Source organism: Maniola jurtina, chromosome 25 (genome assembly GCF_905333055.1).
Source record: "Maniola jurtina chromosome 25, ilManJurt1.1, whole genome shotgun sequence".
In the NCBI taxonomy this organism is placed as follows: Eukaryota; Metazoa; Arthropoda; class Insecta; order Lepidoptera; family Nymphalidae; genus Maniola; species Maniola jurtina.
In genome coordinates this window covers 1,512,478-1,536,935 of record NC_060053.1, presented here as the reverse complement: position 1 = coordinate 1,536,935, position 24,458 = coordinate 1,512,478, and the positions used below count along the sequence as shown (strand labels likewise).

Genomic DNA, 24,458 nt, shown 5'->3' with positions numbered 1-24,458 from the left:
ACGTCAAACTTATAACACCCCTCTTTTTGGGGTCGGGGGTTAAAAATAGTACCGCAAGTACTTTCTTATGGCATAAGTTTTAACACTGTAGGTGTATTGAACCAGGGTCCATACATTTTGCTCAAGGTCCTTAACAGAAGAGTTTCAAGTTTCGTGACGCGAGCTGCTGGTAACAATATTTGACTACTTCTCCTTGTTCAACGCTTCTATGAATTCTTCTAACTTCTCTTGCACTTGTCTTACGCGCTCTGAAAAGAAAGAAAAAATTATGTTTTTTAGGGCTCTGTACCTCAAAAGGAAAAAATGAAGAAAGGAATCCTTATAGGGTCACTTTGTTGTCTGTCTGTCCGTCGTGTCTGTCAAAAAACCTATAGGGTACTTTCCGTTGACCTAGAATCATGAGATTTGGCAGGTAGGTGGGTCTTATAGCACAAGAAATGTATGTGCGCTACCCATTACTACTTAAGCTTCGCAACCCGTTGAGCTGTCGGTTACTCTGGTTCTATTATGTACCTACTGGTTACATATAATTTTTAAATCAAAGCGGTCGTTTGCGGCTTTCTAAACACTGCCATATTGGATTTGTCAACATGTCATGATGTCATATCAATCTCCCAAATAGTTGAGTAGTTTGGAATTTATGATGGAATCAGAGGATGCCCGCGACTTCATCCGCGTGGATATAGGTTTTTAAAGATCCCGTGGGAACTCTTTGATTTTCCGGGATAAATAGTTGTCTATGTCAATTACAGGGACGCAAGCTACCTCAGTACCAAATTTCATACAAATCGGTCAAGCGGATGAGTATTTAGGAATCCCGCGGGAACTGTTTGTTTTTCCGGGATAAAAAGTAGCCTATGTCCTTCCCCGGAATGTATCCTAAGTCTGCACAAAATTTCATTAAAATCGGTTGAGTGGTTGAGCCGTGAAAGCGTAGCAGACAGACAGACAGACACACTTTCGCATTAATAACATTATATAGTATGGATATGGATGGATTAAAGTGGGTAGTTTATAACTTACTAAGTTCTTCAGCGAGTTCTACTCTTCTACCGGAAAGAAGTTTCTTCTTTAGTTCTGGATCGGCTGACATCTGTAACGACAGAAGAAATCATACACATCTATGTAGACAAGGATATTTGGTACTTCAATGACATAGACAGATGGGCGTAGTTGTAGAACAAAGGCTGTCAGTTATATACTAAATCTCTTCAATTTTAGAGAATACTAGCTGTTGCCCGCTACTTCGTTCGCGTGGATGTAGGTTTTTTAAAATTCCCGTGGGAACTCTTTGATTTTCCGGGATAAAAAGTAGCCTATGTGCTAATCCAGGGTATAATCTATCTCCATTCTAAATTTTAGCCCAATCCGTCCAGTAGTTTTTGCGTGAAGGTGTAACAACACACACACGCACGCACGCACGCACGCACGCACACACTTTCTCCTTTATAATATTAGTGTGATGTTGAGATTGCAATGTTGAAAACTGAGTTAGTTTTATCTAATTTTAAAAATAGCAAAGCCGTGCCACAACGACAAAGGCCTCATTCGGACGAGAGCTTTTTTAACGTCCGTTAAAAACGCGTTCAAATAGAACAAATGCATTCCCAAGTATCTGTTCACACGTCAACGCTTTTATAACGCGCACTTTGTATTTTCAGCGCAACACCGAGTTTTAACGCTCGTGCGAAGTAGGGCTTAGCGTTCCGTTACGATGCCGTGTAGAAACCAAAGAGGTTTAATAAAAACTGCCATACTTCATTCCAGGTTAGCCCGCTTCCATCTCATCACACATCTTCATTTTTATCTTTATTTCTGTAATCTTAGAATAGCTGTTATACTTAATACTTAATGTTATCACACTAATATTATAAAGGCGAAAGTTTGTGTGTGTGTGTGTGTGTGTGTGTGTGTGTGTGTGTGTGTGTGTGTGTGTGTGTATGTTTGTTACTCCTTCACGCAAAAACTACTGGACGGATTGGGGTGAAATTTAGAATGGAGATATATTATACCCTGGATTAGCACATAGGCTACTTTTTATCCCGGAAAATCAAAGAGTTCCCACGGGATTTCGAAAAACCTAAAACCACGCGGGCGAAGTCGCGGGCATCGGCTAGTACTTAATAATTGTTATACTGTTAGCTTTAATTTAACCGAGTGTCAAATAAAATTGTAAACAGGATATTGTCAACGCAAACTAGGTACCCACGACACAGGATTACCTAGTGTGGGTACCACCAGACACAGGGAAATTATTGTATAAGACTATATTTTGTTAATAAAACATTTTTCATTTTCATTTTCATCGTAAACTGCAGATTCCAGTCAATGGTTAACTTGTATCTGAATAAAAAAAAACAATGTTCAATAGATGTTACCTCATCGAGGACCTCTCGCAGGTCCCTGTCCAGCCTCGCAGCCTCCCTGTTAGCGATCTGTTGCCTGAGCGCGTTAGCGGTTGTACGGAGAGCTGCTTGCACTCGCCAGAACATAACTACCTCGCAGCACTCTTTCTGCAAAGTGGTCACAGCTAATTTGAGGTTATACTAAACATCAGGATATAGACAATGGTTACACGTCATTATGCATGTATGTATATACTTTATTGTACCACGAAACACAAATGACAGGTTACAAAAAAGATTCCAACGAATTGAGAACCTTTTCGTTTTTTGTAGTAGTCAGCTTATAGTAATATATAGGGCAGTTTTACCGGGTACTTAGTTAACATATTATAGGTAAAAAAAAGAAAAAAAAAATTACATTACTGCCCAGGCCAGAAATAAAGCAATTTACAGCCAAAGTATTGGAAACTGGTGGTGAAAATGAGGGCTTCAGAAGAGATTTTAAAAGAATGAGTTAGAGAGAGAGAGAGAGAAAGAGAATAAAGTAGCAAGTTCCGAACAAGTCAGAGAATAAACTATTATACCTCTTGTCCATTCTGTTGGCTGTACAAGTAGTAACTTTTCTTACAATCTCTAGCGCGCGCCTGCGCACGTTGTAAGAAGTTTCTGGAAACAACATTTATAAATATCTATTAATTTAAGTCAATAAGGCGATTTTGAAGTCTGAATAAGAGAAAAAGTTTTTCTCTAAAATTCGGAAAAAACTGGTCAAGTGCGAGTCGGTCACGCATACGAAGGGTTCCGTACAAGATCTTTTAATATTTTTATGTGCAACACAGCAAGTTAATGACAACAGAGCCATCTAGACATGTGATTTAGTAAATTAATTTTTTCGTGAACACATTTTTTTTTGACAAATCCGAAAAATCCGAAAACTGACAATTTGTGATGTTACCACAAATTCTCAGTTTTCGGATTTATACCTTTACTTGTGCTATAAGACCGACCTACCTACCAAATTTTGTGATTCAAGGTCAACGGGAAGTACCCAATAGGTTTTCTTGACAGACATGACGGACGGACGGACAGACAGACAGACAGACAGACAGACAACAAAGTGATCCTATGAGGTATCTGTTTTTCCTTTTGAGGTACGGAATTTTAGGGTTCCGTACCTCAAAAGGAAAAACGCATACCTTATAGGACCACTTTGTTGTCCGTCTGTCCGTCGGTCCGTCGTGTCTGTCAAATACGCCTCGTGTTCAGTTCGGACTGGTTGTTTAGCGCAGTTTAACACCCCTCACCTAAGGTAGACGGGTCTCCACGTCTCACGAATGTATTCATTGTCCACCTCCACTCCGCGGCGACGTAAGTTGTCTCTCACTGCTACTATCTAAAAAACAATGTTATACTTTTTATATTTTTTATGATAGTGTTTTTATCTAGACTACTAGATACTAGAAAAGCTTTAATTAAGAAACTAGTGCGAGGAAACCCCTATTTTACCCTCTTGAGGCTTGAATTTTCAAAAATTCTTTCATAGTGGATGTCTACGGCATAATAGCTATCCGTCAAGTCGTTTGGGGCTGTTCGTTGATAGATCAGTCAGTCAGTTTTTCCTTTTATATACAGGGTGTATCCAGAACGCTAGCAAAAACTTAGCGTTATTATTATACTACCTTAACACAATCCAGTGCCAATAACCCTTTGCATTATCTTGTAGTTTTAGTATCTTTCAAACCCGCATTGTATAGCGTGCAAAACTTGGGTCAATGCCCCACCTACGATACCGGATACGGCATTGTCTTCGAGTAGACTAGAATAGATTTTTATTCAAATAAACTTTTACAAGTGGTTTTGAGTCGCCAAATAATTTACAACCTGTGAGTGACCTATTTACGGAACGTCAGTAACCTTTAGCGTCAGTTAAGTTGTTTTATTTGCAATATATTGTAAACTTTAAAAAATATAGGATGTTTTAAGAACCATTTTCGTAGTTTTTTATGGTATCTTATCAGTAATCATCAGTACTATCACCTGTCTTCGTTTTGGCTAGCGTTTTGGTTACACCTGTATTTAGATTTCAAGTCAATTCAGGATCAAACCGAGAGCTTCTTCACTCTAGTTCACTCTGGTTTAGAGGTTACCTCGTCGTACGAGAGCGCAGGTCTGTTGGTGCCAAGCTTCTCCAGCTCCGCACGAACTTCGGCGCGCCTGCTCTGCTCCTCGCTGGTGTACTGCCAACGTAACCAACGATCTCGGAAGCTGGGACCTGACACAGAAAAACCGGTCAAATGCGGGTCGGACCTCGCTTTTTTACCTGACTGCGGCAAAGCCAAAGAAAGGGTTATGATTTTAGCAGTCTATGTATGTATGTAAGTATGTATGTATGTTTGTATCCAGATTCTGTGTGTTCCACCGAAATGCCTAAACCATTGGACCAATTTTGATGCATGAGGTGTCAATAGATCCGTTGTAAAGGTCCGGATGATATATTTATACGAAAAAATTGCCCTAACGGATGTTACATCAAAAGAGGTCTCCAAAAATTTTTTGCTATTGTATTGAGTGGGATGTCAAATGAAAGGGGAGAAAATTCTGGGCTCATGTATGTAAGTGTACAATAAAATTAAAATATACCAAGTGACAGAAAAACGATTTTATTCTAATATTTTCAGCGTTTATTAAGACGATCGCAATCAGGTTTTAGTTTTCAATTTTATCTTGTTAGGGTTCCGTAGATAATAATGAACATCATATTTTGGGTGTATGAAATATTTCTTTTCCGAGATAGATAGATAGATAGAACAAATTATTGCACACAAAAACACATGTAAAGGATCACAACACAGAAAGAAGAAAACAGAAAAAACTATTGTGTGCAAAGGCGGCCTTATTGCTTGGAGCAATCTCTACCAGGCAACCTTTAACCGAGCTAGAGTCCCAATAAACCGTGAAAGAAACCCCCAAAAATTGTTTGTTTTATCAGTGTACTTAAAATATGGATGTCACCTGTAAGCGTCTTCAGGTCATTCTCCACTGCCTGCAACCGCTCTCGGAGCGCCGTGTCCATCAGCGCGACCGCCGCGTCCCATTCAGCACGCGAGCGAACGCAACGGTCTTGTAACGCGTTCACTTGCAACACGCGTAGGACCTGTGAAGGACGAAATAGGCAGATTTTACTGAACCTGAGCACCATAGAGATGTACATTTGCGTGTTTTATCGCCTTTATAATGGGGAGTGCTCTGTAGAGCTGTTTGATCTCATTCCACCCTCCTTTTTCTACAACCGCACCGCACGCCACCGCAAGCAATTTCACTCTCACAAGCGTGGTGCCTGGTGCACTTGTAGCAGCCATGCAGCGTATGATAGATAACTGATAAATAAAAATACCACTACATATTATCCTTGTATTACTTGGGCTGTATTTACAATATGTGCCTCGGTTACAATTAAAACTGTGGTAGAAAAACGAGGTCCGGAGCTTGACGCTAGACCGAGGTGTTTCGGTCTTGATAATCTGAAGTGAATTGGTTGAATGCGCTGCCCGGGGTTCGTCCAGGCCAGCAAGATATTTTGAATCGCTCCGAATTCAAATTGTGTTCTCTAAGTGACAGCTGCAAAGTGTGTTGCTTTCTTCGCAGCTGCCGGTCTTAAAAGAGGCTGCATGCCTCTACACACTTACAATTATTGATATAAAGTATAAAGAGTGTGAGACCTCAAGGGCAGCCTTGTGGGACTCCAGAGATAAACTGGAGAAATTCTTATATACTCACATCCTGTGCCCTCTCCTCCCACTGGTGTCGAGACAAGGCCTCCTCAACAGCGGCTTTCTTCACCGGCTCATAAACTGGGTCGGTTTCCGTAGACCTTGCCAGTAGTTCAGCAAATTCTTCCCTCAAAGCCTCCCGCCCCGCTTCAATAGATTGACGAGCTAGCTCACTCTCCGCCCATTCGCGCAGTTTGATGTCCACTGCTGTGTTGAATTTATCTGTTTGGGAATATCGAAATTAACTGTTTTATTAGGGTTCTGTACCTCAAAAGGAAAAAAGGATCCCTTACCTATAAGATCACTTCGTTGTCTGTCTGTCTGTCAAGAAACCTAAAGTGTACTTGTCCTTTTATAGTTATAGAACATGAAAACTAATTAATGAGTGATTATAATTAAATCTTACAATATCCTTTCTTAGTAATTAATCCTTTGTTAGTTTTAAGCATAATAACCAATTTAAACTATCGATTAAACAAAAAAAATCAAATCATTGTGACGTCACACGCCAGTATTTCATAGAAGCTCGCATACTACGCGCAAGTTTTGACGTTTGACAAAACGATACTGATTTGAATAGTTGTCGAACAACGGATTAAACTAATGTTATCTAAAATTTCCATTTCTTCAATTTCTAAAAACGACGAACCTAGATTCGTTAAATCTGACGATTTGCTCATACTTAAGGCACTGTTAAAACGAGACAGCGTTATACCAATGGCATCAGCTTGTCTCATTTTAACTGAAACTTAAGTCTAAGCAAAGTCAAAGTATGTTCTATAGATTTAACCTAAAATGACATAACTACTGGTATAGTGCGCGCATAACCAGTAGTCCAATTAGAAATTGCAATGTGGCGGTTTGCACAGGTCCTCAACTTTTTTTTTATCCATTATAGGCAAGCGCTTGACCTCAATCACACCTGATGGAAAGTGATGATGTGGTCTAAGATGGGACGCGTTTACCTAGAAGGTGCCTATTCACTCCTGATTGCCTAAAAATGTTTTTGAACAATGCGCAGGTTCATATTGGACTACTTATTTTACACGTACAGTAGGAAATGTAAGAAATTCTTACTGAAATCAAAATCGTAAGGGTCAAGCCATATCGTCGTGGTGTGACCATCCCCTTGTTTGTATCTTACTTGCTGGAGAGGATACGCTGGAGAGGAAAAGGATAGAAAAGGATACGTTACTTAATAAAAGAAGTAAGAAAATAAGGAATAAAAATCTATGGAAGGTGTAACATTGGTCTGCTACGGTCTACTGTGGTCTACTCACCGACGTCATCATGCGCCTGCGCAGCTGAAGGGAGGTAAATTCCACTGAAGATCCTTTCGGCAGTGGACGCCCATAAAGCGTTATGTAGCCTCTGCTCCCACGCCGCGGCCGGTACGGCGGACAGCTCGGCCGACTGGTCGAGCAACTCTGCCCGAGCGCGCTCAAATAGCTCGTCGCGATCTAGCTCGCGTTGTCTGGAATACGGGAGAAACAATTTTTTAAAACGGGATATTGACTACAAGTCAAATCACAGGGTCCAGTTTAAGAAATTAGCTCTAGTACCGAATATAAATCACAAATTAGTCGACACTAGAGCTAATTTCTTAAACTGGACCCTTTCAAGTAAAGATTTTTGTATAAACCTTTGAGGATGATACTGCCATTGTCGCAATTAAAATGCCATAAGCCTACGTTGTCGTATTAGTATACAAATAGCGAAAAACCAAATTAAATTTGAATTTCGCGGGCAGACCCGTCGCATGCCCCTTAGTAAGCCACCCTGTATGAAATTCAAGTCACGTCATAGATATTTGACATAATTTGACGTACTTCTTGTAACAAAGTAAATTTTTCACCACCCAATAGGTGAAAAATTTAAAATAAAATTTATTTAAAATAAAAATAAACAATAGAATTAATTCCTTACTTTTACTTCCAGCTGACAAAATATATATATATAAAATGGATATAGGGAAAACCTTCGGGCGCCAGCCAGCTGGATAGAAATCTCCACAGATAGACTTGCCGAGGCCTGGACTTTTAATCGCAAGTCAGAGATTCGGTCCACCTAGCCGTGCTCTCTATTCCGGGACGCCAAATGTCCTCAAGAAATAAATATTGGTGAATAAAAATCAAAGAATTTAAAATTTATTATTAAAAATTAATTTATTAAATTTCTAAAGTTTTATACAAATTTTATTTATTAAAGAGGAAAAAAAAATATGACAATTTATAATAGGTATCGCCCCTTTGTTCTTGTCTTAATTTTATATGTCATATATATAGTTATCAAAAATAAACAAACTTATAGTACCTGGGCCACATGGCCACACACTAGGTTATAAAAAAATAAAGTCCAAATTATCACAAAATTTGTTAAAATAGAGAATAAGCTAGGCACATGTCGAATATCTAACTAATTCCACAGGCCGAAAACTGCATTCCATCACACCAATTCCGGGATGGAATCCGATATAAAACGTAACATGTACGATCCAAAATGAAATTTACGGGAAAATCCTCATGATAAATGCTCAAATGAGGCGTTAAATGATAACAATCTAGGATCAACGATCTAGAGACGAAAATCTAGGATCAACGATCTAGGATCAACGATCTAGGATCAACGGCGCTAAAAGCGCCGTGTCCTACCACTCTATAGCCCTCTGGCCCATAAATATGTATTATACTTATTTAGTTTAACTTTCACATTTTTAAAATTAATAATTGACGAGCAAATGTTTGCGTGTCTATGTAGGAAGAAAAGTGAAGCTTCAAAATGGCCACCGAAAGATGCCAACTTCATTCGGTAAACGAGCTGTCAAAAATGTTACTAGTTTTTTTCCAATATGAAAGAAGGTTTGACAGATCGTTGAATTACATTCCCAAACGTCACGCCTTAGAAACGTCATGGTGAAGTTTGGGACACTGACATATGACATATAAAAAGGTCTACAAACAGATTTCAGGTTATGTTAATAAAAATATGCGATCTAAATAAAGGATGTAACGGGACCGCTAAGGTACACGTTACAATTTCCCCTTTCTAGAGAAAAGAAAAAAAAACCTTTTTTTTTTCTTTACCCTAAACAATTCTATAAGACAAAACAAAGGGAACTACCAAACAAAAGGAAAGTTAAATATCTAAATTTATGTAAGCCAAAACAACCAAATAATCATTAATAAATACAGATTGAGAAGCAATCCATCAAAACAAAATTCCTAAACTAGATTTGCATAGTAGGTATTGGTATACTACTGTCCAAGACACTAGCATCAACGCTGTGAAATGGCAAACCAAACTAGCGAAGAAGGGAAGAAAACTTTCTAAAGAGTGTGTGATTAGGATTGGTATACTACTGACCAAGACACTAAGCATCAACGCCGTGAAATGGCAAACCAACCTAACACAACATAAGCCAAAATAAAAAGAGTCTAGAGTTAGTATGCAACTGATCAATCCACTGAGGCACCCTCGCCGCGTATTGACGAACTAACCTAGCTAAGGGGTTTTCGGAATGGTATGCAACCGAACAAAGCACTCAGGCACCCTCGCCGCGCATTGTCGAACCATCCAAAATAAAGATGCGCTACAAAAGAGCAACACCTAAAACATCGTCCTGCCTAAAGCAAGGACCTAGCGAACATGTCCACATGTGTGAGACAAGGCCAAGGATGAGTACTAAAGACCCACATAGAAAAAAATATATACATCTACTTGCCGATAAAACAGACACAAGCAGGAGGATAACATGGAGCATGTGCCAACCATGATCCCACAAAAGATCTGTACATATTTACAAAACTACCTGACTGACTATAGCAGAACAAGCAGGAGGATAATACGGGGCATGTGCTAAACCGTAATCCCATAAAAGAAAACTATACATATTTACAACAAAATTAGGTAATACGGTGCAAACAAAGGCAAAACCGCAACCAAAAATGAGTTCTTCAAGAGCCTGGTAAAACGAAGCAACTGCATAACCGCTACCAAAAGATCTCTTATAAACAGAACTATAAAATCAAAAATATACAATATATACAAAAAGGAGAGGTAATGCGGAGCAACTGCATAGCCGCAACCTATAAATCGGTAGGACTGACAAAGGAGCCAAAAAAATCCTACACAAAATAATAATGAGTCCTTATTGTGTTAGCTTCTGCTAGATTCTTTTCCTGTTAAAATTAATTTTAAGTTTTAATTTTGTCAAATTTTAAGAATATCTTTTATATGGTATCTACCTGTACTATTTTTTTCCAAATCTTTTAATAAATATACATTATCTGAAATTTTCTTTATTATTTTACATTTAACAAATTTAGGGGCTAATTTTGCGGAAAAGAAAGAAGCAGCATTGGATTGCACAAAGTTGCGCCTCCAAACTGTGTCTCCAACACAATAAGAAATGCTTTTTCTTCCTTCATTGTAGTATTTGGCATTTCGTCTATATGACTTGGCCAGATTACTAACAGTTTTATCAAAAATATTACTCAAAGTAAGAAGTGCGTCCGAATAATCTGAACGACTACCAATAGTTAACTCTGAAGGGTCAGAGATAGAATAAAATTTATGTAAGGATCCATCAAGGAAAACTTCCCTACCAAACATAAGAAAATTAGGTGTGTATCCTGTAACTAAATTAATAGTGCCATTAATAGCTGCCTGAACATGGGGTAAATATTTAGACCACGTTCTATGGTCACTTTCAACATAGCATGCTAAGCAAGTCTCAATAGTTTTGTTAAAGCGTTCTACTGGATTATTCTGAGGAGTATGTTATGAAATATTTTTGGAATATTATATTCTTTAGCAAAATTCAAATTTATTTAAGTTATTTGCAAGTCTAGAATCTTTTAATCTTTGATATTTATTTATCTAAAATGCTGAATGAATTTAAAATCTTTTGAAAGTAAAATAATAATATCATCTAGGTAACAGGACTTCGTTATCAAAATCTGGTCCAAACAAACGATCAGAAAGTCTGTGTAATTCGACGGTGCATTTGTCATACCAAATAACATCCTAACGAATACAAATAGACCACGACCTGGGACTACAAACGCTGTCTATTCTCTAGAAGATTCTTTTAACAAAATTTGGAAAAAGCCTAAAAAAAATAGATAAAATTAAATAAAATAGATTTTCCATCGTCGTGCACCTATCATTTTCAAGAGAAAACTGGCCACAGCGACACCTATCAAGTTTTTGGCTCCGTTTCTTACAAAGAAATGGCCTTTTTAGGTAAGTAGCATTTTCACTAGTAACACATAAATAATAGTAGTATAAAAAACCTCAAAATAAACTACGCTTATTAACTAGGCGAGCACACTTAAATTGCTATGCTAAGACAAACATCTTAGTATCTAGGCATACAATAAAAAAAATAAGTTACAAGAATACAATACACCTTAAAATATTACAAAAATACAAATTAAGACAAGAACGAGAACAATTAAAATATTTATTCACTAATACTATGAGAATCAACACAACTAGGTTCCCAAATAAAAATCAGTCCCTGTTCGGGCGCCAATTGTAACAAAGTAAATTTTTCACCACCCAATAGGTGAAAAATTTAAAATAAAATTTATTTAAAATAAAAATAAACAATAGAATTAATTCCTTACTTTTACTTCCAGCTGACAAAATATATATATATAAAATGGATATAGGGAAAACCTTCGGGCGCCAGCCAGCTGGATAGAAATCTCCACAGATAGACTTGCCGAGGCCTGGACTTTTAATCGCAAGTCAGAGATTCGGTCCACCTAGCCGTGCTCTCTATTCCGGGACGCCAAATGTCCTCAAGAAATAAATATTGGTGAATAAAAATCAAAGAATTTAAAATTTATTATTAAAAATTAATTTATTAAATTTCTAAAGTTTTATACAAATTTTATTTATTAAAGAGGAAAAAAAAATATGACAATTTATAATAGGTATCGCCCCTTTGTTCTTGTCTTAATTTTATATGTCATATATATAGTTATCAAAAATAAACAAACTTATAGTACCTGGGCCACATGGCCACACACTAGGTTATAAAAAAATAAAGTCCAAATTATCACAAAATTTGTTAAAATAGAGAATAAGCTAGGCACATGTCGAATATCTAACTAATTCCACAGGCCGAAAACTGCATTCCATCACACCAATTCCGGGATGGAATCCGATATAAAACGTAACATGTACGATCCAAAATGAAATTTACGGGAAAATCCTCATGATAAATGCTCAAATGAGGCGTTAAATGATAACAATCTAGGATCAACGATCTAGAGACGAAAATCTAGGATCAACGATCTAGGATCAACGATCTAGGATCAACGGCGCTAAAAGCGCCGTGTCCTACCACTCTATAGCCCTCTGGCCCATAAATATGTATTATACTTATTTAGTTTAACTTTCACATTTTTAAAATTAATAATTGACGAGCAAATGTTTGCGTGTCTATGTAGGAAGAAAAGTGAAGCTTCAAAATGGCCACCGAAAGATGCCAACTTCATTCGGTAAACGAGCTGTCAAAAATGTTACTAGTTTTTTTCCAATATGAAAGAAGGTTTGACAGATCGTTGAATTACATTCCCAAACGTCACGCCTTAGAAACGTCATGGTGAAGTTTGGGACACTGACATATGACATATAAAAAGGTCTACAAACAGATTTCAGGTTATGTTAATAAAAATATGCGATCTAAATAAAGGATGTAACGGGACCGCTAAGGTACACGTTACATTCTTTAGTTAAATCGATAATATAATTTATTATAGGCTTGCGCTTCATGACAATCAACTGTGTTTATGTAAATTCACTCAAGGTAACACCCTAGCAACAGATTGTATGACATTGAATGAGTGAAATATCGATTTTAATAAACTACCTTCAAAAGATAAATTAATAATTTTATATTATTTTTGACAATTCCAATCATTTTTTTAAAAATAACTTAACAGTTTTTTCAAGGATCAGATGAATGCGTAACCGCTCTTAAGGATAAGGTTTAAAAAAGGGCTTACCTCGGAAACGTATTCTTCCATTCGGTCTCAAGGTTGAATCTCATAGCTTTGAAAGCGTCGGCTTGTTGTTCCACGGAGTCCCGTACCATTCGCCAGAAGCAGTCCGCCACGCCCATAGCCAGGTTGCGGGTTGTCACCTGCGCCGCCGAAACCAGACCTTCCCTGAAACAGTACATTACTGCATAAGACCGGGAAGTAAGCGTTTTCTGGTCGAGTGTAAGTCTATAAACCTTACAACAAATAAATGCATTTTCTTTCTTTCTTTCTTTCTTTCTATAAAACGAGGCCAGAAAGGCACTCCCGGTCGAGGCATGCATAGTGCTTGTTTCAGGATATTCCATACAAATTCCATGGATAGACTGATTACTATTAACTAGATGATGCCCGCGACTTCGTCCGCGTGGTCTTTGTGGTTTTAAAAATCCCGTGGGAACTCTGCTATTGCGGCATAAAAGTTCCCTACATCAATTTCTGGGAAGCAATCTACCTTTGCACCAATTTTCATATAAATCAGTTAATCGGATGGGCCATTATGATTCCCGTGGGAACTCTTTGCTTTTCTGGGATAAAAGTAGCCTATGTCCTTCCCCAGGATGTAAGCTAACTCTGGACCTTTCATCAAAATCGGTCAAAAACAAGCAAAGAGACAGAGAGACAGAGAGATAGATAAATAGAGCGACACACTTTCGCATTTATTTTATACAAATATTAGTATGGATTTTGGCCCTATGTCTTTTGCTAGCTTGCATTTTCTAACTTCGAATAAGTTAGAAAACGCAAGCTTAAGAATCCAAATTAAATTCAAATTCATATTATTTTTATTCAATTAGACTTTTACAAGTACTTTTGAATCGTCAAGAGCATCTACCACTGGTTCGTCCACATCCACATCAAAGTACTTGTTTCTAGAACTTACTTGAACAGTTTAGAAGATCGGAAGAATCTCTCTTCATACTCCCGTATGCTCTGAATGGAGTCATCTTTCCTGCTTCGACCGGTTACCACGGCGTAGTAACCTAACGCTTTCATTGGGAACAGTTTTCCCTCTAAGATACGACGGATCTGAAATAGTTAAAATATAAGGTGTATTATGAACTTATTTGTAACAATATGGTCTGAAATAAAAAAAATTTTATTTATTCAGCTTGTTTTAAAGGATTTATTTGAATTTAAAGAAATGATCAAAATAATTAATTTATTGATGGTAGTTTATTAGGAGGGACGTTTAGCCTAGTAGTAACAACGCATTGTAATATGTAGGTTACTTAGTTGAATTTGAACAAAAGGTGATACAAAATTATTTTGGTTAGATTAAGAAATATCTTTAAGACAATAGCTTATAAGATTACTGCTGCTATAATTACTGTTAGTTCGTAAGAGGAGTCGATCATAAGCCTGCGCAGAATAAAGACGTCTACCACAACGCCGTCGTACAATCATTTAATACCAACCAACAAGTTTTAATATTTCAGCATATCAATCGACTGTGATTGTTAAGCAACATTGACCCAAGTCGGTAACTGGATGGATGACCGACTTCAGAGGTCCGAATTTATCCGGTTATTATCACTAACATCTGATAATAACTGTAAATTAACCTGAGTCGAAATCTCGTTATCTTAGTGAGTTGTACGCGGACGAATCTGGGAACCCACCACATTACTATCCCAAGAGAATTCCTACCATTATAGTATTAATGGGAAGGAGTCACGACCCTCAGTTATGGGGACTAAGACTATAAAGAGAGAGAGAGAGAGAGTTTAATGAATTTGACAATATTTGACTCATTCAAATATCCACACGATCTGTTGCAGGCAGCCATCTTGATTTGTACAAATACAAGTGCTTCAAAGCTTTTAAGCAACTCATCATATTTTAGAAAACCCCTAACATTATGTGAAAGGGTTAGAAATTAATATGATGTAGAAAAAGAGAAATGACACTTACTCGATTCGGATTAGCGAGGTTCTCTTCAGCGAGGTCAACTTTGGTGAGCACGAAGATGGTTCTTTTGCCTTGAGGGTCACATGATGCCACCAAATCTGTCACATTGCTTCGTTCTGCGTCCACCGAACCGTCCTAGAATATTATAATATATGACAAGTGTAAATTAAAAATTAATAACACCCCCGTCAAGTGAAGGTTGCAGTAACTAGAAAAGAGCTGATAACTTTCAAACGGCTGAATCGATTTTCTTGGATAATAGCTAAGAACACTCTCGATCAAGCCACTTCAAAACTAAATTAAACTCGGTTCATTAGTTTAGGAGCCACGATGCCATAGACAGATACACAGATACACACGTCAAACTTATAACACCCCTCTTTTTGGGTCGGGGGTTAAAAATATTACGTATAATTATATTCATCAAACTATTTCATTATAATATGATGTGTGTGATGCCTGCCAATCCGCGCTTGACCAGCGTAGGGGACTATGGCTTAACCCTTTCTCATTCTGAAAGGAAACCTGTGTTCAGTAGTGGGCCGGCGATGGATTGATCATGATGATGATTTTCACCACTTCGGTGCCTGTGTACTTTGCGCCAGATCCTTTTTCAATCATCAACTCCCATCGGCGGTGTTCCCACTAGATTACAACATGGGGTTATTCAAGGGGCGGACCAACGAATTCCTGAAAGGCCGGCAACTCATCGGCGGTTCCTCTGGTGCTGCAAATGTTTATGGGCGGCGATAATCACTTAGCATCAGGTGACCCACCTGTTCGTTTGCTCGCTTGTTTTTAAAAAACAATCCATTGTAACTAATAGTGAGCGAGCGTCAACCAATCAGAGGTGATTGCGATCGTGACATTATAGCCATCATTCTATCGCAATCGAGCCGCTGGCTCTTTATGCTAGCACCCTAAAGGCTGAAACTGTTTTTTTTTTTTAAATTATATAGACTAGCGCTTGGCTGCAATCAGACCTGCTAGCAAGTGATAATGCAGGCTAAGATGGAGCGCGCTTGTCTAGAAGTTGCCTATTCACTCTTGACTTAAAGGTACCTATATTATAGGTGGAAGGGAAAACTGATGTCGAAAGGGTGTTCCATATCCTAGCGGTTCGGATTAGAAATGAACTAACCTGAATACACAATATGATCGCGTTAGGGTTATCCATGTACTGTTTAGTCATCTGTTTGATCGCTTCCCTGGTGTCTGCGGCCATGTCCACGGTCTGGGTCTGTTGGACGATAATAATAACTATACAAAATATTTAAACTTTATTCTTATTATATTAATTTGTTAACGCAGTGTCTAGAAAACCACAAACGGCCATTTAATTTAAAAATATATAAGGTTATCACTTAATAGAAATTAAAAATAAATAAATACACACTTAGAATTTTATATCCCGGAAAATCAAAGAGTTCCCGCGGGATTCTCAAAGCCCCATCCGTTAAACCGATTTATATGAAATTTGGTACAGAGGTAGCTTGCATCCCGGTTTTTTTTTTTTATTCACTATAGGCAAGCGCTTGACCACAATCACACCTGATGGAAAGTGATGATGTGGTCTAAGATGGGACGCGCTTACCTAGAAGGTGCCTATTCACTCTTGTTTTAAAGATACCGGAAAATCAAAGAGTTCCTACGGGATTTTTAGAAAACCTAAATCCACGCGGACGAAGTCGCGAGCATCGTCTATAGTCACACTATCACAATAATCACACTAATATTATAAAGGCGAAAGTTTGTATGTGTATGTGTGTGTGTGTGTGTATGTTTGTTACTCCTTCACGCAAAAACTACTGGACGGATTTCGCTGAAATTTGGAGTGGAGATAGATAATACCCTGGATTAGCACATAGGCTACTTTTTATCCCGGAAAATCAAAGAGTTCCCACGGGAATTTTATATATTTTTTCTAGTAGATTATAATTTGACTAGTTGGCACCATCCCTATTGTAAAAGTAAACTCACCGATATAACTCCCGGCAAATCCACAAGGACCATCCTCGGCAAACCCGGCCCACGGACGGACATCGCTATCACTTCGGTGGACACGGTGCGCCCGCCGCGCACACTGTTGCGCATGCGCATCTCCACTTCCCTGTACACAGAATAGTTAAAGAATAGAGTACAAAACATTTTTATTCAAATAAACTTTTACAAGTGCTTTTGAATGGTCAAATTAATTTACCACTGGTTCGGAATGCCGTTTCTACCGAGAAGAACCAGCAAGAAGCTCGGCGGTTGCTCTTTTCAACTGTTTAATCACACTAATATTATAAAGGCGAAAGTTTGTATGTGTGTGTGTGTGTGTATGTGTGCGTGTGTGTGTGTATGTTTGTTACTCCTTCACGCAAAAACTACTTGACGGATTTGGCTGAAATTTGGAATGGAGATAGATAATATCCTGGATTAGCACATAGGCTACTTTTTATCCCGGAAAATCAAAGAGTTCCCACGGGATTTCAAAAAAACTAAATCCACGCGGGCGAAGTCGCGGGCATCGGCTAGTTTACAATAAGCCATACTATACAAGCTGGAGCGAGTCAAATGTATGCTTTTTTATTATTTACATAATCTTCGATAATATAATATGCTTTTTCCAGGAGCATACTTTTAATAGATTTTTTAAAGTTGTGTAAAGGCAAGTTCAAAATTGATTGCGGAATTTTGTTACACAAGATTACACTCATTCCCACAAATGACTTTTGGACCTTCCTGAGGCGGAGCGTAGGAGTTGCGAGCTTATTACGCTTTCTGATTTGCATTTTTTTTAATTTATAGACCAGCCAGCGCTTGTATACTTTGCTTTTATCTGTGACACTGACTACAAATAAATACATTTTCTTTCTTTCTTTCTTTCTTTCTTGAATGCAATCAGACCTGCTGGCAAAAGATGATGCAGCCTAAGATGGAACGCCTTTACCTAGATTGATGCCTATTCACTCTTGACTTACCCACTTCAAAATTGAAGGGAATAAACAAAATTCAACTTACTTTCTCAAATCTGCGAGGTCAGATTCCTTGTTAAGGTCAAACTCTCGTGAGGAATCCCTGAACTGAGCCACGTGGTATGGTCCTTCTGATAGTGTCACTTTTACTGGCGCTCTGAAAATAAATTTATACAAAATTTTTATGAATTATATTTATTTTTTACGGTCACTATTTCGTAAAAAAAACCGGCAAAGTGCGAGTCAGACTCGCGCACCAAGGGTTCTGTACTCGGGTATTTTTTCCGACATTTTGCACGATAAATCAAAAACTATTATGCATAAAAATAAATTAGAATCTGTTATAGAATATACAGGTAAAGCCCTTTCATATGATACCCCGCTTGGTATAATCTTACTTTGAAAATTGAAACACATTTTAATTTATTTTCTGTGATGTAACCATAAATTTACCGTTTTATGGTTATTGGAATAAAATAGCTAGGTATATTTTATCTTAAAAAAATTAGAGATCCGTATGAAAACGGATTTTAATTTATTTTTATGCATTATAGTTTTTGGTTCATCGTGCAAAATGTTGGAAAAAGTACCCGAGTACGGAACCCTCGGTGCGTCTGACTCGCACATGGCCGTATTTTTTATACAACACTAGCTGATGCCTTTGTTCTTTGTTCGCGTGGATGTAGGTTTTTAAAAATCCCGTGGGAACTCTTTGATTTTCCGGGATAAAAAGTAGCCTATGTGCTAATCCAGGGTATAATCTATCTCCATTCTATCAGCCCAATCCGTCCAGTAGTTTTTGCGTGAAGGAGTAGCAAACATACACACACACATACATACAAACTTTCGCCTTTATAATAGTAGTGTGAAGTGTGATTAAAAGTTTCAAATACCGTGTGCACATTTCCCCAGCACCTCGTGGGAAGATCCTGGCCTGTGCTATCATCTCCAACACAGATGTCTTTCCAGCTGATTGGTCCCCCACCACCACCACTCGTGGCAGCCTCCCGGCTTCGCCCGCCTCCCAGCCCGCTAACTCGTCGAGTACTGCTGAGTACATGTCGATTAAGGAGCGCTGGAAACCACCAAAACAAAATTTAGAGCATGTTATACACCAGAAACTGAAGAAATGGGAATTGGTATCGAAGTAGGCGTTATTTTGCGGAAGTCCATGACATACAAGGAACCAGAAGCTTAATTTGCTATAATCCGCCAAACCAAAGAAATCTGTATGATGCGAAATGCACCACCCGCCCTCCCACTGATAAACATGCAGGAAAAGCCAGCCACCAAGCAAGCCACACGCTCCACCACCACGCAGCACCACACAAATCCCAACACCATTCGACGCACGCTTCGCCCCGACACTGGAGCATCCTCAGGAGATGTAGACCTTACAATGCCTAATTGCAAAGCACTGCATGTTTATCAGTGGGAGGGCGGGCGCTGCATGTCGCATGCTGCATGTTGCATCATACAGATTTCTTTGGTTTGGCGGATTATAGCAAATTAAGCTTTTGGTTCCTTGCATGAAATGGGAATTTTTATGCTTTTGAACTGAATCTACCACTACTGGTTTGGGACTACTAACAGGAATTTTCATTTATTCAAATAATATTTTACCAGGGCTTTTGAATCGTCAACTGAATGTAGACTGGTTCGGAACGGAATATTTGCACTACCGAGAACGTAAATAAGTAATACCCGGCTAAGGTTGTTGTTCTTAGACTTGGGCGCGTTTGGAACCCTCGCAGCTTTTCTATTAAGCTAACGTAATTATTTATCACCACTAATATTATCATCTTTTAAATCTAACAAATCTGACAAAGAAAAGGTGTTAATAGTACCTACTTTGAATAAATGATTTTGACTTTGACTAAGTTTGGACGACCTCCTTGGCGCTGTGGTCTTATAAGTGGAAGGTCCCGGGTTCGATTCCCGGCCGAGATATAGAATTTTATAATTTCTAAGTTTCTGGTCTGGTCTGGCCCTATCGGCAAAGCCATGCCGCCAAGCGATTTAGCGTTCCTGTACGATGCTGTGCTACCACTGCGCCAGGGACGTCGTCAAAGGCATATATATACTAACCTTCATCTTCTTAGTGGGTGGTTGCCTACCCTGCCTGAGTAGCATGTTCTGTTGTCGCAACTCCCTGTTCTCTTGCTCAAGTCTCTGCAGCTCCCTTTGATATCTCGCTTGGAGAGATAACACTTCCTCTTGCAGGCTGTGGATTCTTTTCTCTATAAAATTGAATTAAAAACCAGTCAAGTGCGAGTCAGACTCGCGCACGACGGTTCCGTACTACATAAAAGAAATAAAACGGTTAGAATTTTTTTTGAGAAACCGCAAGAACAAAGAAGATGATGAAGAATACATAAAACAAGATGATGCCCGCGACTCCGTCGGCGTGGATTTAGGTTTTTTACAAATCCCGTGGGAACTCTTTGCTTTTCTGGGATAAAAAGTTGCCGAAGCCCATTTCCGAGGCGTAAGCTACCTCTGTACCAAATTTGATATAAATCGGTTAAACGGATAGACCCTTGAAAATCCCATTGGAACTCTTTGATTTTCCGGGATAAAAACCGTCCCCGGGACGTAAGCTAACTCTGTACCAAATTTTGGTAAAATCGGTTCAGCGGTTGAGCTGTGAAAACGTAGCAGAACGCCAGACAGACAGACAAACTTTCGCATTTATAATATTAGTATGGATGATGTACTTGTTACCGTATGCTGCAGCTTCTTCCCCGGGCGAGCGACTTGAAGCCGTGGCCGGCGCCGGCTTACTCTGCAGGTTATTGACGATCTTTGGCGCTGGCTCTGTGAGTGCAACCAAATGGCTTAACCAACTTGATCCCAAGTATTTTAACTTTTTTTTTAAAGAATTGTTAAAGTTGTGGTTTTTTTAAAGAGTTGTTGTTGTTGTAAATTTTCCCCTCCAATTAAGCGTAAAGTTTGTGCCAGGAGTGGGTACGACAATAGTGCAACGGGTGGGGTTTGAAGTTTGAACCGCCGGCCTTTCGGAAGTCAGTCCGCTCCTCAACCGATGCACCTATCGAGGCTCTAAAGTAAAACGTATAGACTTTTACGGCTATAGTCACGTATTTAGTTGTAGTTCTTTTTAAGTTTTAAAATGATTTTCAATAAGTACTTAGGATTATAAGTATAGATTTTTACGGCTATACTCAAGTATTTAGTCGATGTAAGCCCGACTAGTTTCGAACCCATCCCGGGTCCTTTTTCATAGGGACTCGGCTCGCTGCGCGTCGCGGTTTAGAAGTTCAGTCTCAACCGTCAACTAGTCGGGCTTACATCGACTAAATACGTGAATATAGCCGTAAAAATCTATACTTATAATCTTAAGTACTTACTGAAAATCATTTTAATACTTGAACTGGAACAGAAGAAATTGTGGGCAATATTTCAAAAAAATTATGCTAAATTAAGCATAATTAAAATATTATTTTGATGACAGACTAACAAAATAAATTGTGTAACAATATTTAACTTAATAAAACCATTTAAATAATATTAATAAACAAAGTACAGGTAAATAAAAACAACTATCAACTACAGAATTATCCTACTCGACTCCCTAAACTACAGAATCTTTAATGTTAGTAGCACCATGAAATGTTCAATGTTCAAATTGTTATAAATAAGCACACTAGTGTGTCGAGTGTCATGTATCGACTATCGATGTTGTCAGTGTCACTCACCCACATGTTGTCAACTATATCTTGAGAAGAATGTTGAAACTGTTGTAAATAAGGACACTAGCATGTAGAGTGTAATGTATCGATTGTATTATCAACTAGCTGATACCCGCGACTTCGTTCGCGTGGATGTAGGTTTTTTAAAATTCCCGTGGGAACTCTTTGATTTTCCGGGATAAAAAGTAGCCTATGTGCTAATCCAGGGTATAATCTATCTCCATTCTAAATTTCAGCCCAATCCGTCCAGTAGTTTTTACGTGAAGGAGTAACAAACATACACACACACACACACACAATCACACACACACACACACACACACACACACACACACACATACAAACTTTCTCCTTTATAATATTATAGTGTGATGTTGTCAGTACTACTCACCCATTTCATTGGTAGTGTTATTGACTGCGGCAGCCGCGACGGCATCCTCATATCGCTGCGCCAGCCATTCCCGCAACTCGGCAGCCCTCGCAAGCCCCGCGTCCCGGAGCCGAGGATCTGAGGTCACCGACAGCGTCAGTGGGACCCCTAGCGGTACACATTTGCTAGTACACTAGTCTTTGGTCCAACAAAGTCCACCAATTGGAAAGGGCTTTTCTTATGGAATTAGGTAGGCGCCTCAGACCATCAAATACGAGAAAGCTTGAACGAGCCAAGTAGAAAAGAGTTGAAACATTTAAAGGGCCCTCAGTTCATAAACGTTTAATGACCAGCTGGTCAAATAACTTACCTTGATTTATCATACAAATACACATATTATAATATTATGTTATGTGTGTAAACAAATTGGATGGCTATTATACCACTGGACATTTAACTGTCCGCGGGCATGCTGGCTAAGGCTAGATATGAACTGGCAAATTTAAAATTGCCAAGTGTCCAATGAAAAATAATAAACCTTAGCAACTTTGGGAGCAATGGAGGTCTTAAGGTGGTAAAAGTGTTTAATATATACAATTTTGGGCCATATTTTATGTATCTAGCAACTTTTGTTAGTATCACATAAATATGTGGCTAAGGCTTAGTTAAAATGAATTATTACTCTAACAATAATTTATTAAATGTAGTATAACATTAAAGAATACTCATAGTCTTTCAAACTACATTTATTATTAAACTACAAACATAATATGCACAATAAATAGAGACTACACAAATACACACAAACTATTAAACAATGCTTTGTAAAAGTTAAACTAACTTTCAAGCAAACTCACCAATTTGCAGCTGATCACCAATTTTATCCTTAGCAGAAATGAGGGTAGTTGTGAATTTGTCCCACTGATCGTTATCTGGCAACAGTTCGTTGAGCCAGCCCATGTCTGGCAAACCATCTTTCCATTCTGCATATTTCTGAAAAGATTAATTTAAATAAAAAAAAAATCAATGGTCTCTGTATAATAAGGAACCAGAGTGTTACATTATGAAAACATATAAAAAGGGAAGTCCTGGGTCAATTCACAGAATGTCAAGCCTAAACACTTAGATATTTGAAAAAATGAAATTTTGCCCTTATTTAACTCATAATGTAGAGAAGAAAATATAAGGCAGGATTCTTTGGAATTCCCACTGACTAAGGAGTAATCTCGCTGAGCGAAGCTGCAGGATATTGCTAGTATTTAGGATTGAAATTGAACCCAGGCAAAGCTGGTGTGGGCGAGTGAGTTAGCTATTCAAATATAATCATTGCTAATCTCTGCAATAATATTTATTTAACATCTTTATTGCCAACTAGCCAATGCCCGCGGCTTCACCCGCGTGGTTTTAGGTTTATCGAAATCCCGTGGGAACTCTTTGATTTTCTATCGTGTATTGTGTAGCCCCTGAAACTTAACTGTAGTGTGTTGGACTTCAAATCCCTCTTTTCTACAAGAAAGGTTTCTTTGCCTAGCACTGGTACATCAATAGATTGATTTTGCTGAAACATACCTTATTCAAAGTCATGCCCCCACCAACAGCACCACCCAGTATCAAGTAGCGTATCTTCAGCATCCCCCTCACAGCCCTTGCTACTAGCATGCCATATTTTCTTCTCGGGATATGATTGGGTGCAGGCTTGTGGAGTAGCAAGCTTCGACCAGTGTATATTGAGAATGCTACTGCTCTCTTGTCTATGGGTGACCATGATGGTTTCTTCAATGATGCTCTGAAAAATTTGATTTTATATGGGTTTAACTTTTTATATAAGTAGCTAAGTATGACCTGCCTTTATTAATTTGAACTAAGTAAATATTCATGAAATTTTAAAATATTCATGGTAAGTACTAAGCTAGAATCTATACAAATTGGATAAGGATTTTTGAACAATTTTGTTAAGCTAGTTTCAACTTTTGGAACTATTTTTGCATCATATCATTCATGGTCTGATTACCTCACACGGTGATTCAATATCCTTGACATTGTGCTCTCTCTTCCCTTCTTTACAAACTAGGGTTAAGGTTAAACAAGAAGTTTTTCTTAAAACATATTAGTTAACCAATAAAATATCTTGCTATTTGCGTTCATAACCTATACCGGTCACTTTTGTTGAATCAACATGTATAATCAATTCATTGCAGTTTAAGAAATAAAATAATTCATGTAGATATATTACACAATCAATATAAATTAAAAATCATTAGAGATCACTTCATAGATATTTAGAAAATTTGACAAATTAATGACTGATTGCAATTCCAAGGGCAGTTTTCATTTTCTTTT

At 38.2% G+C, this 24,458-nt stretch overlaps 1 protein-coding gene across 2 annotated transcripts; it reads right to left on the bottom strand.

Annotated features, from left to right (window-relative positions):
* Positions 1-133: 133 nt before the first annotated feature.
* Positions 134-24,448, bottom strand: LOC123878116 (dynamin-like 120 kDa protein, mitochondrial). 2 transcript variants are annotated; one of them, XM_045925192.1, is made up of 22 exons: positions 24,130-24,448; positions 23,688-23,904; positions 22,976-23,111; positions 22,140-22,286; positions 20,763-20,855; positions 20,127-20,278; positions 18,932-19,113; positions 18,085-18,195; positions 17,059-17,188; positions 16,220-16,318; positions 15,082-15,213; positions 14,051-14,196; positions 13,135-13,296; positions 7,396-7,589; positions 6,123-6,337; positions 5,358-5,499; positions 4,493-4,617; positions 3,650-3,738; positions 2,930-3,011; positions 2,379-2,513; positions 1,024-1,093; positions 134-248 (listed from the first exon to the last, which is right to left on the bottom strand). In XM_045925192.1, the coding sequence occupies exons 1-22, from the start codon at positions 24,156-24,158 to the stop codon at positions 184-186; spliced, it is 2,853 nt and encodes a 950-aa protein (XP_045781148.1). In that variant the 5' UTR covers positions 24,159-24,448; the 3' UTR covers positions 134-183. The 2 variants fall into 2 exon arrangements, with proteins under 2 accessions (XP_045781148.1, XP_045781149.1); XM_045925193.1 differs by having other exon boundaries at positions 22,140-22,256.
* Positions 24,449-24,458: the final 10 nt, after the last annotated feature.